The sequence below is a fragment of the Mobula hypostoma genome, chromosome 3, assembly GCF_963921235.1.
Source record: "Mobula hypostoma chromosome 3, sMobHyp1.1, whole genome shotgun sequence".
In the NCBI taxonomy this organism is placed as follows: domain Eukaryota; kingdom Metazoa; phylum Chordata; class Chondrichthyes; order Myliobatiformes; family Myliobatidae; genus Mobula; species Mobula hypostoma.
In genome coordinates, this window is record NC_086099.1 from 50,346,644 (window position 1) to 50,360,646 (window position 14,003).

Genomic DNA, 14,003 nt, shown 5'->3' on the forward strand with positions numbered 1-14,003 from the left:
TACCATGTTATCCTTGTACTAACAAATTAACTGAGCCATTACCTTAAAACTCTGACCTGCAATACTCAGAGACAAATTGGCCCCTTAATTAACTAAATACAAAAGTGCAACGAATGACTTTCCAATAAAAGAATAACCAGAAAACTTCACACCCAGGACGTTAACTTTCCCGTGCCTGTTAGATTGTGCATATAGGCTGGTCCGAGCTCTTAATGCAGTTCCATCTCCTCCCGAGGGGCGTGTGGACTTTGCCCAGGGTCGTCCTCTATATCTCCCAGCACCAATGATTTCAGAGCTTCTTTCACTTCCTCTGCCAAGTTAAACCATATCTTCATGCCCTTGATATTCACTCTCAAAATCGCCAGGTATATGAGGAACGAGTCAATCCCCTTCTGTTGAAGCTTAACGCGGATCTCCTTATATCCCTGCTGTTCCTGCATCATGCCTGGGCTGTAGTCGGCGAAGAACCGCAGCTAGGTGCCATCAGGGATAGTAGGTTTGGCTTTCCTCGGGCCCTCCAGGATAGCCTGCTGGTCGGTGTATCTTAGAAGCCTAAAAACCATAGTCCGCGGTCTTGAGGTGTTGTTGGAAAAGATCCTATGTGCTCTATTGATCTCCAGTGGAATGCTGTGGGAATTCTTGAGTGCTGGAATCCAATTAGGCAGCATCTTCTGGAGGTAACCTCTTGGATCGTCACCCTCACCGCCTGTTGGTAAGTTGACCAGCTGCACAGTGTTTCTCCTGGATCTGTCCTCCAAGTCGCTTAGCTTCTTCCGTATCTTTGTCACCTCCGCGAGACAGGAGTTAGTAACTTTCTCATTCTGGCGTAAGCAAACCTGAATGTTGTCTATTTTGTTGAAGACCGTGCCAAATTTTTAAGCATGAATGTCCGCTTGCTCCTTTAACAACTGGAGAATGTTGCCATTCTCTACCATATGCTTCTGTAGGGGGTTGAGAGTCTTTTCCAGCGACTCCTTTAGCATGTGGGCTACCGTTCCTTGCAGCAATTCCATCTCCGTTGCCATTGTTTGCTTAATTAGCATAGTTGTCTCCTCGGATGAATTGCTAGCTTGGTGTCGTCTGCTGGTATCTTGTTTCCTGGTTGAACTTTGATCTTTTTTTGAGGTCATGTCTTTAGTTAGATCTTTCTCCAACTCAACCTTATATTAAGACTGTCTATGAGCCCTAAAGAACTTGAAAAAGGAGGGTTATATGTCAGTGCTCAGTGCTGTGCTGCCATCCTGACTCGTGCCTCCCCGGAAGTCCGTCTACTCCTATTCTTAACTATGACTGTTATGAAAGACAAGGTTTATTGGAAACATTTGCTTTGTTTGTCACGTGAATATTGAAACATACAGTGAAATGAATCATTTGGGTCAAATCAAAGCAGCAAGCATTATGCTGGCAGCCCACGTTGCCATGGCTCCGGCTTATGGATTACTGGATATAGATAATTTTACTTTTCCTTTGTCAAGATGTAATTTTTGTTCAGACACCAGGGACGAGAACTTCCCTGGCAGGACCGTTACCTCGTATTCAACTCATTTAATATACTGGATGGAATTTTGAACTTGTAGTTGTCTTGAATAGGTTTGCTGATAAATTCCATTACACCCTGATGAGACTTGGGAAGTTTATTTTACTGTTCTAACAGGTAATAAATTAGGAAAATAATATATCAGGTAATATAATAATATATCATTTTGGAAAGACGGTCCTTTAGCATGCAAACATGATGGAAGATGGTATTTGGTTGGAATTACTAGCTGGAGCCATGGATGTGCTGAGGAAGGAAAACCTGGAGTATATACCCGTTTATCAAAATTCCGTGGTTGGGTGTACAGAGAAATTTCAGAAGTAAGTTTCAAAAGTTTGCATTCACTGCTGCCTTTTAATTTTGTTTTGCAATTCTTCAGTTTTGGCAAAATAATTTTGTAAGTTTAAACATGTGAGGAGATTTAATATATTTCTTTAAAATTCCAGCATCATCGATAGAAGGCTGAAAATCCCAGCTGGAAATTACCTGGAATTCTTGGTGAGAAATAATTTCCATTGGAGGAGTTGGGTATCATAAAACATGCCTTGTTTGTTGTATGCAAGGGAAAATAGACTTCCAAAATATATTGATGATCTGCTTTGTTATCCTGGAAATGATTGAAAGCCTTGAAAAATAGTTTAAAAAGTTTTTTCTGTAATGGTGAAGGGTGGCTAATAAAACATTTGATTCATTTATTGCCTTCGAAGGAAAAAAAACCCTTTATAATATAATGATCTCAAAAAGTCTGAAAGCATTGAAAAGTAGATTTATTTTTTAAAAATTTTCTGTAATGGCTAAGATATTAAAAACAAATGAGTGAAATTGCTAATTCATTCAAATACAGATTGAATACAGTGTTTTCTTACTGGATGATTCAAAATTTTGGATTAAAAGTTACACTTTACAAAGCACTGAATTTTTTTATTGGAAACTTATATTTGAGGTAACATTATTCATAAGTTCAAACAATCAAAAGATAAATATTAATGATGAAGGTAACTTGTCCCACTTCAGCACACCCACCAGAAGAACAGTCTATGTTTTTACAGTCAATGACAAAAGAAAGATGCTTACGAAAATTACAGACAGCAGCATTTCTGTACATTAATTCCTTGATCAATACTACCCTGGAGAGAGAGTGCAGATTCATTCTGAAGTTCTCGTCCCTGGTGTCTGAACACTGACCAGTATGCATATCAGAGACTACTGTACTTCAGAAATGACATCTGCTCGGGCTGAGGGCTGCAAACTGCCATGCCAGACCTGCTATGAACCCTTGTCCTACATGCTGCGTTTTTCTTCAGCAAAGAATAACCTGTGGCTTAGTGTAGTGTTTTTGGGCAAGCCAGGCTGAGCAGTAGGGTTGCTCAGTGCTCAGGGCTGCACTCTGGCCAGTGTGGTGAGTATGGTCATTGCTGGGGATGAATGGTGGCTAGCAGTGTTGATCCTACAGTCTTTCACATCATCTCCCGTTTGATGTGAATGAGGCTGCTGTCCCCTCTCCTCTGCAGAGTCGGGATGTTCCTCTCCAGTGACATGCTCATTGGTGACAGAGGTGCTACAGCACTCAAGACACAGTAGATCCTGTTTTCTTATAGTGAAATTCCCTATGAATTTGACCTGCTCAGCTACTGACGCCGGACTGCAGGCCTAATGTAACCTGGATCAAATTTTGATGGACTTCAACTTGAGGTGGACTTAATTTTCAATATAGTGGATCTACCTAGAATTCAATTATTGCCTTGTGATGCTTGTCAGTATTTCACGAACAAATTGGCTATGAAGGAACCATGATTAGTTAATAACAATTAGTCCCAATATTATGCAATTTCTTAAATGTTACTTCATCACAAAGGAAGAAGAAACTTCATTATATGGGGCATTCAAATGATTAGATAACAATCTAATGTCTGCTAACTTTCTTTGTAGTCAGTACATCTTCTTTCTTTCACACGTAGTTAAGTAATGATCCTGTCCATTATAATGGACATTTCCAATATCAAGTGAAAAACATACAGTATAAATGCCATGAACTTGAGTTAGCTAAAACATTTTCCACCTGGGTCTAGCAGAGGGATGTGGAATGACTAACTAATTAAGGCAATAGAAGAGCCGGAGTCCACTGACCCATGAGAAAATGTATTTCCAAATAACTACAAAAAATGGGAAGTTGAGATTTTTGTGTTATTGAAACATTTCATCTCACACAGCAACTTTTCTGAAAATGACAAAATCTGCCACACGTTTGTATCTACTTGACATGTTTGTACTGTAAACACAGGACATTCTGCAGATGCTGAAAGTCTTGAGTAACCCACATGAAATGCTGGAGGAACTCAAGAAGTCAGGCAGCATCTATAGAGGGGAATAAACAGTCAACGTTTGATCAGGACTGGAAATGAAGGGGCATAAGCTGGAATAACATGGGGGGAGGGAAAAGAGTACATGCTGACAGATGATAGGCCATAGTGGGATACATTTCTGATGCTGCTAATGGCCTACAGTACTTTGTGGGTAGAAATTATGTGGCAAATGACTCATCGCTTGACTCTTTAAAACCATTCCTACATGATTAAAGCAAGAGTATTATGCTCTTAACTTGTTTGGAGGAATGTAACCCCAAAGGCATCTGAGAAACCCACCACAATTGAGTAAAGTGTTTATTTAAAATATCATCTTAACTAAAAGCCTGACTTCAAGCTCTTCCTCTGCCACTGATTTACAGTAACTAATGTGTATTATCCAAAACTTGCATGGCAGCAGTTTGCCAGGGTATCGTCAATAGCAGCTCCTAAACCCAAAACCTAGGCAGCCAACCATGAGACTTCCATGTTGGTGTAATAATATATCAATAGTCATTAATAATCTCTTGCAACACCCACAAATTGCTGAAGGAACTCAGCTGGTCAGACAGCATCCATGGAAATGAATAAACAGTTGATGATTTTGGTTGAGACCCTTCTTCAAGACTGGAAATGAAGGTGGAAGATGACAGAATAAAAAGGTGGGGGGAGGGTAAGGAGGATAGCTAGAAGGTGAAAGGTGATGTGAGATGGGTAGGAAAGATAAATGGCTGGAGAGGAAGGAATCTGATAGGAGAGGAGAGTGGACCATAGGAGAAAGATCAGGAGGAGGGGACCCAGGAGGTGGTGATAGGTGAGAAAAGATAAGGGACTAGGGTGTGGAATAGAACAAGAGGGGAGCGGGAGGGAATTTTTTTTACTGGAAGGAGAAATTGATATTCATGACTTCAGGTTGGAGGTTACACAGACGGAATACAAGGTGTTGCTCTTCCACCCGAGGGTGGCCTCTTCAAGGCATAAGAGGAGTCCATGGACCGATTTGTCAGAACAGGAATGGGAATTGGAATTAAAAGGTTTGGTCACTGGGAAGTTCCACTTTTAGCGATGGGTCAGAGGTGCTCAATGAAACGGTCCCCCAATTTACAATGATTCTCACCAATATAGAGGAGGCATGTAGGGAGCACCAGACAAAATTGCAGACAATATGAAGAAAGCTGGAGAGGCAGGTAGATTTGAAGAAGTAGAGAGACTGCAGAAGGACTTAGATTAGGAGAATGGGCAAGAAATGGTGGATGGAATACTGTGTCAGGAAGTGTATGGTTATGCACTTTGGTAGAAGAAATAAAAGGGTTGTGTATTTTCTAAATGGAGAAAAAAATACAAGAAAATGAGATGCTAAGGGAATCGGGAGCCCAAGTGCGGGATTCCCTCAAGGTTAATTTGCAGGTTGAGTCTGTGGTGAGTTTCTTTAGCCAGAGAGTGGTGTATCTGTGGAATTCGTTGCCACAGGTGACTGTGGATGTCAAGTCATTGGGCATCTTTCAGGCAGAGGTTGATTGATTCTTGATTAGTCAGGACATGAGGGGATATGGGGAGAAGGCAGGAGATTGGGACTGAGAGGGAAATGGATCTCCATGATGAAATGGCAGAGCAGACTCAATGGGCCAAAGTGGAAAATTCTGCTTCTACATCTTATGGTCTTATGGTCAAAGGAAGACCTCAGCAGATTCGCAGGTGAAGTGTTGCCTCACCTGAAAGGACTGTTTAGAGTCCTGAATGGAGGTAAGGGAGGTGCAGAGATAAGTGCTGGGAGGAAGAAAAGTGGAGAGGAAGCGATCCCTGTGGAAAGTGGAAGGGGGAGGAGGAAGGCAAAAATATGTTTGGTGGTAGGATCCCTGAAGTAGAGAAGGCCGATGTCTTGACTATCTCAGTACTTTTCCCCTCTCTTTTTGCACTACTTATTTAATCTTCATTTATATACTTATTATAACTTCTAGTTTTTAGTATTATGAATTGCAATGTATTGCTGCTGCGAAACAACAATTTTCACTCCCTATGTCAATGATATTAAACCTGATTCTGATGCCGACAAAAACAAATGGATAAGTAGAATAATAAAGCATCAATCACACTGAGAGTTCAATCTAGAGGCTACCTAGTTGTGAAAGAGAGATGGAGGAAGAAGTGTATTGAAAACATGGAAATGTGTAAAAAATACAGTAAAATATTCATTGAGAACTGCTTTACCCTGATATGAATTGGACACAAGAGGTATGTAAAGGGGATAAGGCATTTGAGTTCTCACAACATATTCAGCACAGCTTTCTAATCCTAATTGCAAAAAGACTGACAGGGAAAATCTGCAAACAAATTTAGTAATGGGGAATGAAGCATAACAATGTAAAAGATATAAAAATACAGAACTATGTAATTATGGCCATAACATATTATATAATATTAATGTTAGGGAAGGATACAAGTACTGTATAACAGAAACTATATTAGAGAAATTCAAGGAAGAAGTGCAGTCAACGTTTCAGGCTGAGACCCTTCGTCAGACCCTTCCTGACGAGGGTCTCGGCCTGTAACGTCGACTGCACCTCTTCCTAGAGATGCTGCCTGGCCTGCTGCGTTCACCAGCAACTTTGATGTGTGTTGCTTGAATTTCCAGCATCTGCAGAATTCCTGTTGTTAGAGAAATGCAAATTTTGAGAGTTTTGAGAGGCTGAGAATATATTCATATTTGCTTATGAATTAGGAACCAGCATGAACCTATTGGGTGGAATGTACTCCTTCATTGTGAGTACATAAATATTCTCACAGAAGAGTTGTCGTACATACTGTATATGACAATACTACATATAGAGTCATCGTCATGGCTATCCCTCGAGGTCGAGGATGATGGTCTTCGTTCTGAAGAAGTGGCCCACAGAGTGAAGATGCCTGTGTGTGTATTTGTTTAACGTGCACTTGATGTTGCACTCCAAGAAGCACACGATACTTCACAAATCATCCAAATGAGTACTTATGACATCTATCCAGTGGTGAATAGTTTCGCCAATAGCAGGATATTAATGACACAGCGCCTGTCGGATGTACAAAAAAAAATGCATGATTTTTTACAGGACCACAATTTGAGCAAAAAAAACTTTTTAATTAATGGTTGCATTGTCGCATCCTCCTAATATCCCCATGAACCTACATTCCCCCCTGAGCGAAATATGTGATTATGTACTAAGTCCATCTGTCAAGGACTATGAGGTGGGTGCCTGTGTATCAGCCTCCCCATGTTAAACAAATCGTGCACAGGCATTCTCCATCCATGGAATCCACCCGAACATCTCAGCCATGTGGATTCCGATTGGCCTCTATAGCCACCCGAGGACCCACCAGATCATCCCCTGGAGAACCTCATACTCAACGCGAGTGATCATGCTTACTGTACTACTACATCAGAAAAACAATCTTGAAGATGATAATTGAAGAATAAACAAGTTTATAACAAAATGGCAGCCAATTTATATTGGGCAGAAGGGGAATGCTTTGATGAGAGAAATACAGCACGTCTTAGGCATAGCTATCTGTAATTGACAGTAGGGTTTGATGTTGCTGCATATGAGAACAGACATAAGCATAGAGAGCATCAAGTGGACTAGACCAGATAACAAAACATTTTGTCTGTGCTGACAAAAGAGTTAAATTCAAAAGTCTTTTGTGAGGACTGGCAAGAATGTCAGTGTTATAAAGTGTATAATGAAAAATGAGAGAAAGATCGAACATTTTGTTTCATTTCACAAATAAATAAAATTTTTCATTATTTTCAAGGGGAAACAGAATGGATTATTTGATAGTAAATGATTTGGAAATTTATGTGTGAATATTATTAATGCATGATTATTTTAGTATGTAATTAAACAGTATTATAAGTATGTAATGGATTTAATAATATAATACTAGTTTCCTATTGTCTTTATGCCTCCTCTGCACTTTGTAGTCAGAATGCATTAAGCCATTAAAATTCATTAATTCTTCTCTTCTGCTCCATGTTTAATGGTTGGAAATATTTTAAAAATTTCTCTTCAGAAAACAGATTTGCTTTAAGGGTTGAAGATCTTGGAATCTGCTTTGTAAGGATGATAAGGAGTTACTGTATGTGTAGTTAATCATGATGAGTTGGTGCTTTGAAGTTATAATGTTTTGTTTAAGCATCCTAATGTTTCACTCCCATCAGAAAAATGGTTATCCAAACAGGTTCTATGTTATTCTTAATGTCCCTTGTATTGTTAAACAAAGCTTTGTAAAATTAATGGAACACTCCTACACTGCTTGACCTTGGTCAGGTGATCATTATCAACTGAGAAACAAACAACTCAACAAAGCAAAATGGAGTCATGAAACAATCTTAAAACAAGAAGCCTAGGATGATGAGGTTCCTGTTTGAAATCTACTCCTTACATTTGTAGAATTACAGAACTTACAGCTCAGAAATGTCATTCATGTCACTGATCTTAGCTGCACAATAATTTTATACCATATTCTAGTATATCCTGTATAATAGTATACCCTTCTTTTCCCTTCTCCCTCTGTATCTGCTGTGGAGTATTTGTATGTATTCATGCAAGATAGAAACAGGCTCTTTAGCCCACCAGTCCCTTACCTTAACTGCCATACCATTCTCTGCCTTGGTGTTTCAAATGTTCATGCAAGTACTTCTTAAATGTTATGAGGATACTTCCTCCACCATCCTTTAGTCATAGTCATACTTTATTGATCCCGGGGGAAATTGGTTTTCGTTACAGTTGCACCATAAATAATAAGTAGTAATAGAACCATAAATAGTTAAATAGTAATATGTAAATTATGCCAGTAAATTATGAAATAAATCCAGGACCAGCCTATTGGCTCAGGGTGTCTGACCCTCCAAGGGAGGAGTTGTAAAGTTTGATGGCCACAGGCAGGAATGACTTCCTATGACGCTCTTTGTTGCATCTCAGTGGAAGGAGTCTCTGGCTGAATGTACACCTGTGTCCACCCAGTACATTATGTAGTGGATGGGAGACATTGACCAAGATGGCATGCAACTTAGACAGCATCCTCTTTTCAGACACCACCGTGAGAGAGTCCAGTTCCATCCCCACAACATCACTGGCCTTATGAATGAGTTTGTTGATTCTGTTGGTGTCTGCTACCCTCAGCCTGCTGCCCCAGCACACAATAGCAAACATGATAGCACTGGCCACCACAGACTCATAGAACATCCTCAGCATCGTCCGGCAGATGTTAAAGGACCTCAGTCTCCTCAGGAAATAGAGACAGCTCTGACTCTTCTTGTAGACAGCCTCAGTGTTCTTTGACCAGTCCAGTTTATTGTCAATTTGTATCCCCAAGTAATCCTCCATCATGTCCACACTGACCCCCTGGATGGAAACAGGGGTCACCGGTACCTCAGCTCTCCTCAGGTCTACCACCAGCTCCTTAGTCTTTTTCACATTAAGCTGCAGATAATTCTGCTCACACCGTATGACAAAGTTTCCTACTGTGGCCCTGTACTCGGCCTCCTCTCCCTTGCTGATGCATCCAACTATGGCAGAGTCATCAGAAAACTTCTGAAGATGACAAGACTCTGTGCAGTAGTTGAAGTCCGAGGTGTAAATGGTGAAGAGAAAGGGAGACAAGACAGTCCCCTGTGGAGCCCCAGTGCTGCTGATCACTCTGTCAGACACACAGTGTTGCAAGCACACATATTGTGAGTCTGCCAGTCAGGTAATCAAGAATCCATGATACCAGGGAAGCATCCACCTGCATCGCTGTCAGCTTCTCCCCCAGCAGAACAGGGCAGATGGTGTTGAACGCACTGGAGAAGTCAAAAAACATGACCCTCAGAGTGCTCGCTGGCTTGTCCAGGTGGGCGTAGATACGGTTCAGCAGGTAGATGATGGTATCCTCAACTCCTAGTCGGGGCTGGTAGGCGAACTGGAGGGAATCTAAGTATGGACTGACCATTGGCTGGAGTAGCTCCAGAACAAGTCTCTCCAGGGTCTTCATGATGTGGGAGGTCAATGCCACCGGTCTGTAGTCATTGAGGCCGCTGGGGTGCGGCATCTTCGGCACAGGGACGAGGCAGGATGTCTTCCACAGTACAGGAACCCTCTGGAGCCTCAGGCTCATGTTGAATACATGGCAAAGTACTCCACATAGCTGAGGGGCACAGGCTTTGAGCACCCTGGTACTGACACCATCTGGTCCTGCAGCCTTGCTTGGGTTGAGATGTTTCAGCTGGCTTCTCACCTGTTCAGCCGTGAAGCTATGAGGCAGTATATGCCAGATTCCAGCCACTTTCTGCATAATAATTTTCCTTAAATTTCCCACTAATTTTCTTAACTGTTTCTTAAAACTATGCTTTCTATGTTTGTACACGTTTATTAACTTGGAAAGGTTTTTCAAAACTTGTCATATGTCTATCTATTCTAGTTGTGTGTACCTCAATCAGATCACGCCTCTGTCTTCCATGTTCAAAGGAAAAGAAATGCAGCCTATCCTGTATCTCCTTATAGCTGAAAGGCTCCAGTCCAGGCAATATTTAGTGTACCTTATCTTTACCTTCTCCAATGCAATCATATCCTTCTCATAGTGTGATGATATAGTTATGCAGTTGAATTGTGCTCAGAGCCTATTATGGTACTGTAGTCTATTTAGAATATGTAACCACCAAATGTTACTGTAAATACCATTATTCAAAGATGCTGTTTCTTATAAATGATATTCTAACTACAGGTATATCTAGCTAGAACCCAAGCCCTCATTAATATATTAATGAATCATAATAATGAAGTGCTTTCGGAGGTTGGTTATGGCTCAACCGTCTCTTGCTTCACTATGAACCTGGATCTGCTCCAGTTCTCCTATCAACAAATGTACAGCAAACAGTATCTCGCTGGCTCTCCACTACCTGGCCAACTGGAACACAAACTGTATGTCAGGCTTCTGATCATTGCAGCTCAACATTGAACACCATCATCCCCTCAAAATTTATTATTAAGCTTCAAGACCTGCTCCTCCTTCTGCAACTGGATTCTTGATTTTCTCATTGGGAAACCACAAACAGTGCAGATCAAAAACCTCACCTTCTCCTCACGGACTATCAGCACAGGTGCCCCTCAGCTTTGCCTACACCCTGCTCTATTCTCTTTATACGAACAAGTGTGTTTCTATAGATCTGCCACTAACACAATTATCATTGGCAGAATCATAAATGGTGACAAGGAAGCGGACAGAAGTGAGATAGGTCAGCTGGTTGAGTGGTGTCATAAAAACCACCTTGTGCTCACTGTTATCAAAATTGTTCACTCGTAGGAAACTGCTCCACGCCCTTGACATCAGCAGCATTAAAGTAACTGTAATGTGTGCACCTTCCCCACCCCTGAAATCATTCAGCAGCTCTTTTGTTTTGCTGACATTGAAAGAAAAATTGTTGTCGTAACACCATCTGGCTAGGCTGTTTATCTCCTTTCTGTTCTCGGACGTCATTACTTGGGACATGCCACTACGGTGGTACCATCTGTAGACCTGTAGATGGATTTAGAGCAGAATGTGACCATGTAGCTGTGAACGTATAGGGAACAGAATAAAGGTATTAGGATGCAGCCCTGTGGGGCACCAGCGTCGTGAATAACTTTGGTGTTGTTGCTGCTGCCTATCATTACTGATTGTGGTTTGTTGGTCAGGAAGTCAGGGATTGACTGTAGTTGCAAAGGAAAGTGTTGAGTCCCAAGCCTAGGAGTTTGGAAATGGTCTTTGCTTGGGATTATAGAATTGCAGGTGGAGCTGCAGTCAATAAATAATAGACGCAAACATGAGGAAACCTACAGATGCTGGAAATTCAGACAACACACACAAAGTGCTGGTGGAATGCAGCAGGCCAGGCAGCACCCATAGGAAGAAGCACAGTCGATGTATCAGGCTGAGACCCTTCATCAGGTGTCTTTATTGTCCAAGTGCTCCAAAGATGAATGTGGGGCTAGGAAAATATCATCCACTGTAGACTGTTTCAGTGGATCAGGTTCATTTGGGAGACTGAAGTTAATGGATAAGTTGACCAGCCTCTCGGAGCTCTTCATGATGTGAACGTCAGAACCACCGGGCGATGTTCATCACAGCCTGGTATAAAAACTCCAATGCATGGGAACTCAAAAGGCTACAGAAAGTAGTAGACTCAGTAGTTTCTCAACATCAATGACCTCTCTATATGTGGCAATATCTCAGGAGGGCAAATCCATCATTAACGAACCCCAGTTTCTGGACCATCCCCTCTTCTCGATGCTGCTGTCAGGCAGGACATACAAGAGTTTGAAGACCCTCCTTAGGTTCAACAGCAGCATTTTCTTCACTGCTATCTGGTTCTTGAACCAAGATGAAAATGCCTAATGCTACTTTGGATTAGGTCTCCCTTTTAATTTATGTAAATTTTTAGATTATGAGGACACTCAGTCTTCATTTATTGTCATTTAGAAATGCATGCTTTAAAAAATGATACAATGTTCCTCCAGAAAGTTATCACAGAAACACAGGACAAGCCAAGACTAAAACTGACAAAACCACATAATTATAACATATAATTACAACAGTGCAAAACAATACCGTAATTTGATAAAGAGCAGACCATGGGCACGGTAAAAAAAAGTCTCAAGTCCCAATAGCCCCATCATCTCACGCAGACGGTAGAAGGGAGGAACTCTCCCTGCCATGAACTCCAAGCGCTGCAAACTTGCCGATGCATTGGAAGCACCCGACAGCAGCCGACTGAGTCTGTCCAAAAACTTTGCGCCTCTGACCAGCCCTCTGACACCAAGCACCGAGCACCATCTCTGCCGAGCGCTTCGACCCCACCCCGGCTGCGGAGCAACAAGCAAAGTCGAGGACTCGGGGCCTTCCCCCCCGGAGATTCTGGATCACACAGTAGCAGCGGCAGTGAAGCAGGCATTTCAGAAGTTTCACCAGATGTTCCTCCGTGCTCTCACGTCTGTCTCCATCAAATCAGGATTGTGCACGGCACCCTACTTGACAAATAACTAATATTCACCACCGGAGTGGCCGCTGCAAGCTGCGTCGCGCCGCCATCTTCTCCTCTCGCCTTTCTTAACTTATGTTTATCATGTTGGGAACACCTTTTCTTTGGGAAGTCCACATCAAACATATGGGGGTGTTTAAAGATGAATTACACAGAGTACCGGAAAGGTATATTCCTGTTAGAAGGAAGGATAAGGGTGGAAAGGTAAGAGAACCTTGGATGTCAAGAGGGGTGATGAATTTAGTCAAGAAGAAGAAGGAGAAGTATGTAAAGCTTTGGAAATTAGGACCAAATGAATCACATGAGGAGTATAAAGAAATCAGAAAAGAACTAAAGAGAGGAATTAGAAAAGTGCTTGGCAAGTAGGATTAAGGAGAATCCCAAGACATTCTATACATACATCAAGAGCAAGAGAATAACTAGAGAGAGGGTGGGACCACTCGAAGATAAAGGGGAGAACATTTCTTTGGATGCAGAGCAGGGCGTATCTATGGAAAATAGTGCCTATGGCAAGCACTGAAATTGCGCCCGTGTACAAACATCTGACACTCATCTTTTAGATAACTTTACCATAATCATCATCATCATCAGGTGCCATGCCCATTTTGAGCTTTGACTGCCATGGCGCACACACTCCTGTTTCGGGTTGAGTGGATAAATTCATTGGTATTCATTTCCAGTTCTCTGGCTGCTGTCTCCATCATCATTTATCTTTGTCTTCCTCTTGCTTTCTTCCCTTCAATCTTTCCCATAATTACCGTGCATTCTAACTCCTCTTTCCTAATCACATGTCCAATGAAGTTACATTGCCTTTTCATAATCTCACACATTATTTCTCCTTTTGTGCTTGCTCTGTTCATGACATCCTCGTTAGATATTTGTTTCATCCATGATATTCTTTGTATCCTCCTCAAAAACCACATCTCTGCTGCTACAATTCGTTTCCTCATGTTACTAGATATTGTCCAACATTCTGAGCCATATAGCATAACTGGATAAATGTAACATTTCAGTACTCTGAGGTGGGTTGTCATGCCTAGTTTAGTATTGGTCAGTATACTCTTCATTCTCGTAAAGGTGTCTTTTGCCATCCCTA

General features: G+C 41.6%; 1 protein-coding gene across 1 annotated transcript in view; it reads left to right on the forward strand.

Annotated features, from left to right (window-relative positions):
• LOC134343695 (plasma kallikrein-like) overlaps positions 1-2,190 on the forward strand; it is a 94,676-nt gene extending 92,486 nt beyond the window's left edge. Inside the window, exon 23 of the mRNA XM_063042449.1 lies at positions 1,712-2,190. Within this exon, the coding sequence (XP_062898519.1) occupies positions 1,712-1,938 (227 nt within the window). The 3' untranslated portion in view covers positions 1,939-2,190. The remainder of the gene's footprint in view (positions 1-1,711) is intronic.
• The last annotated feature ends 11,813 nt before the right edge of the window (positions 2,191-14,003 follow it).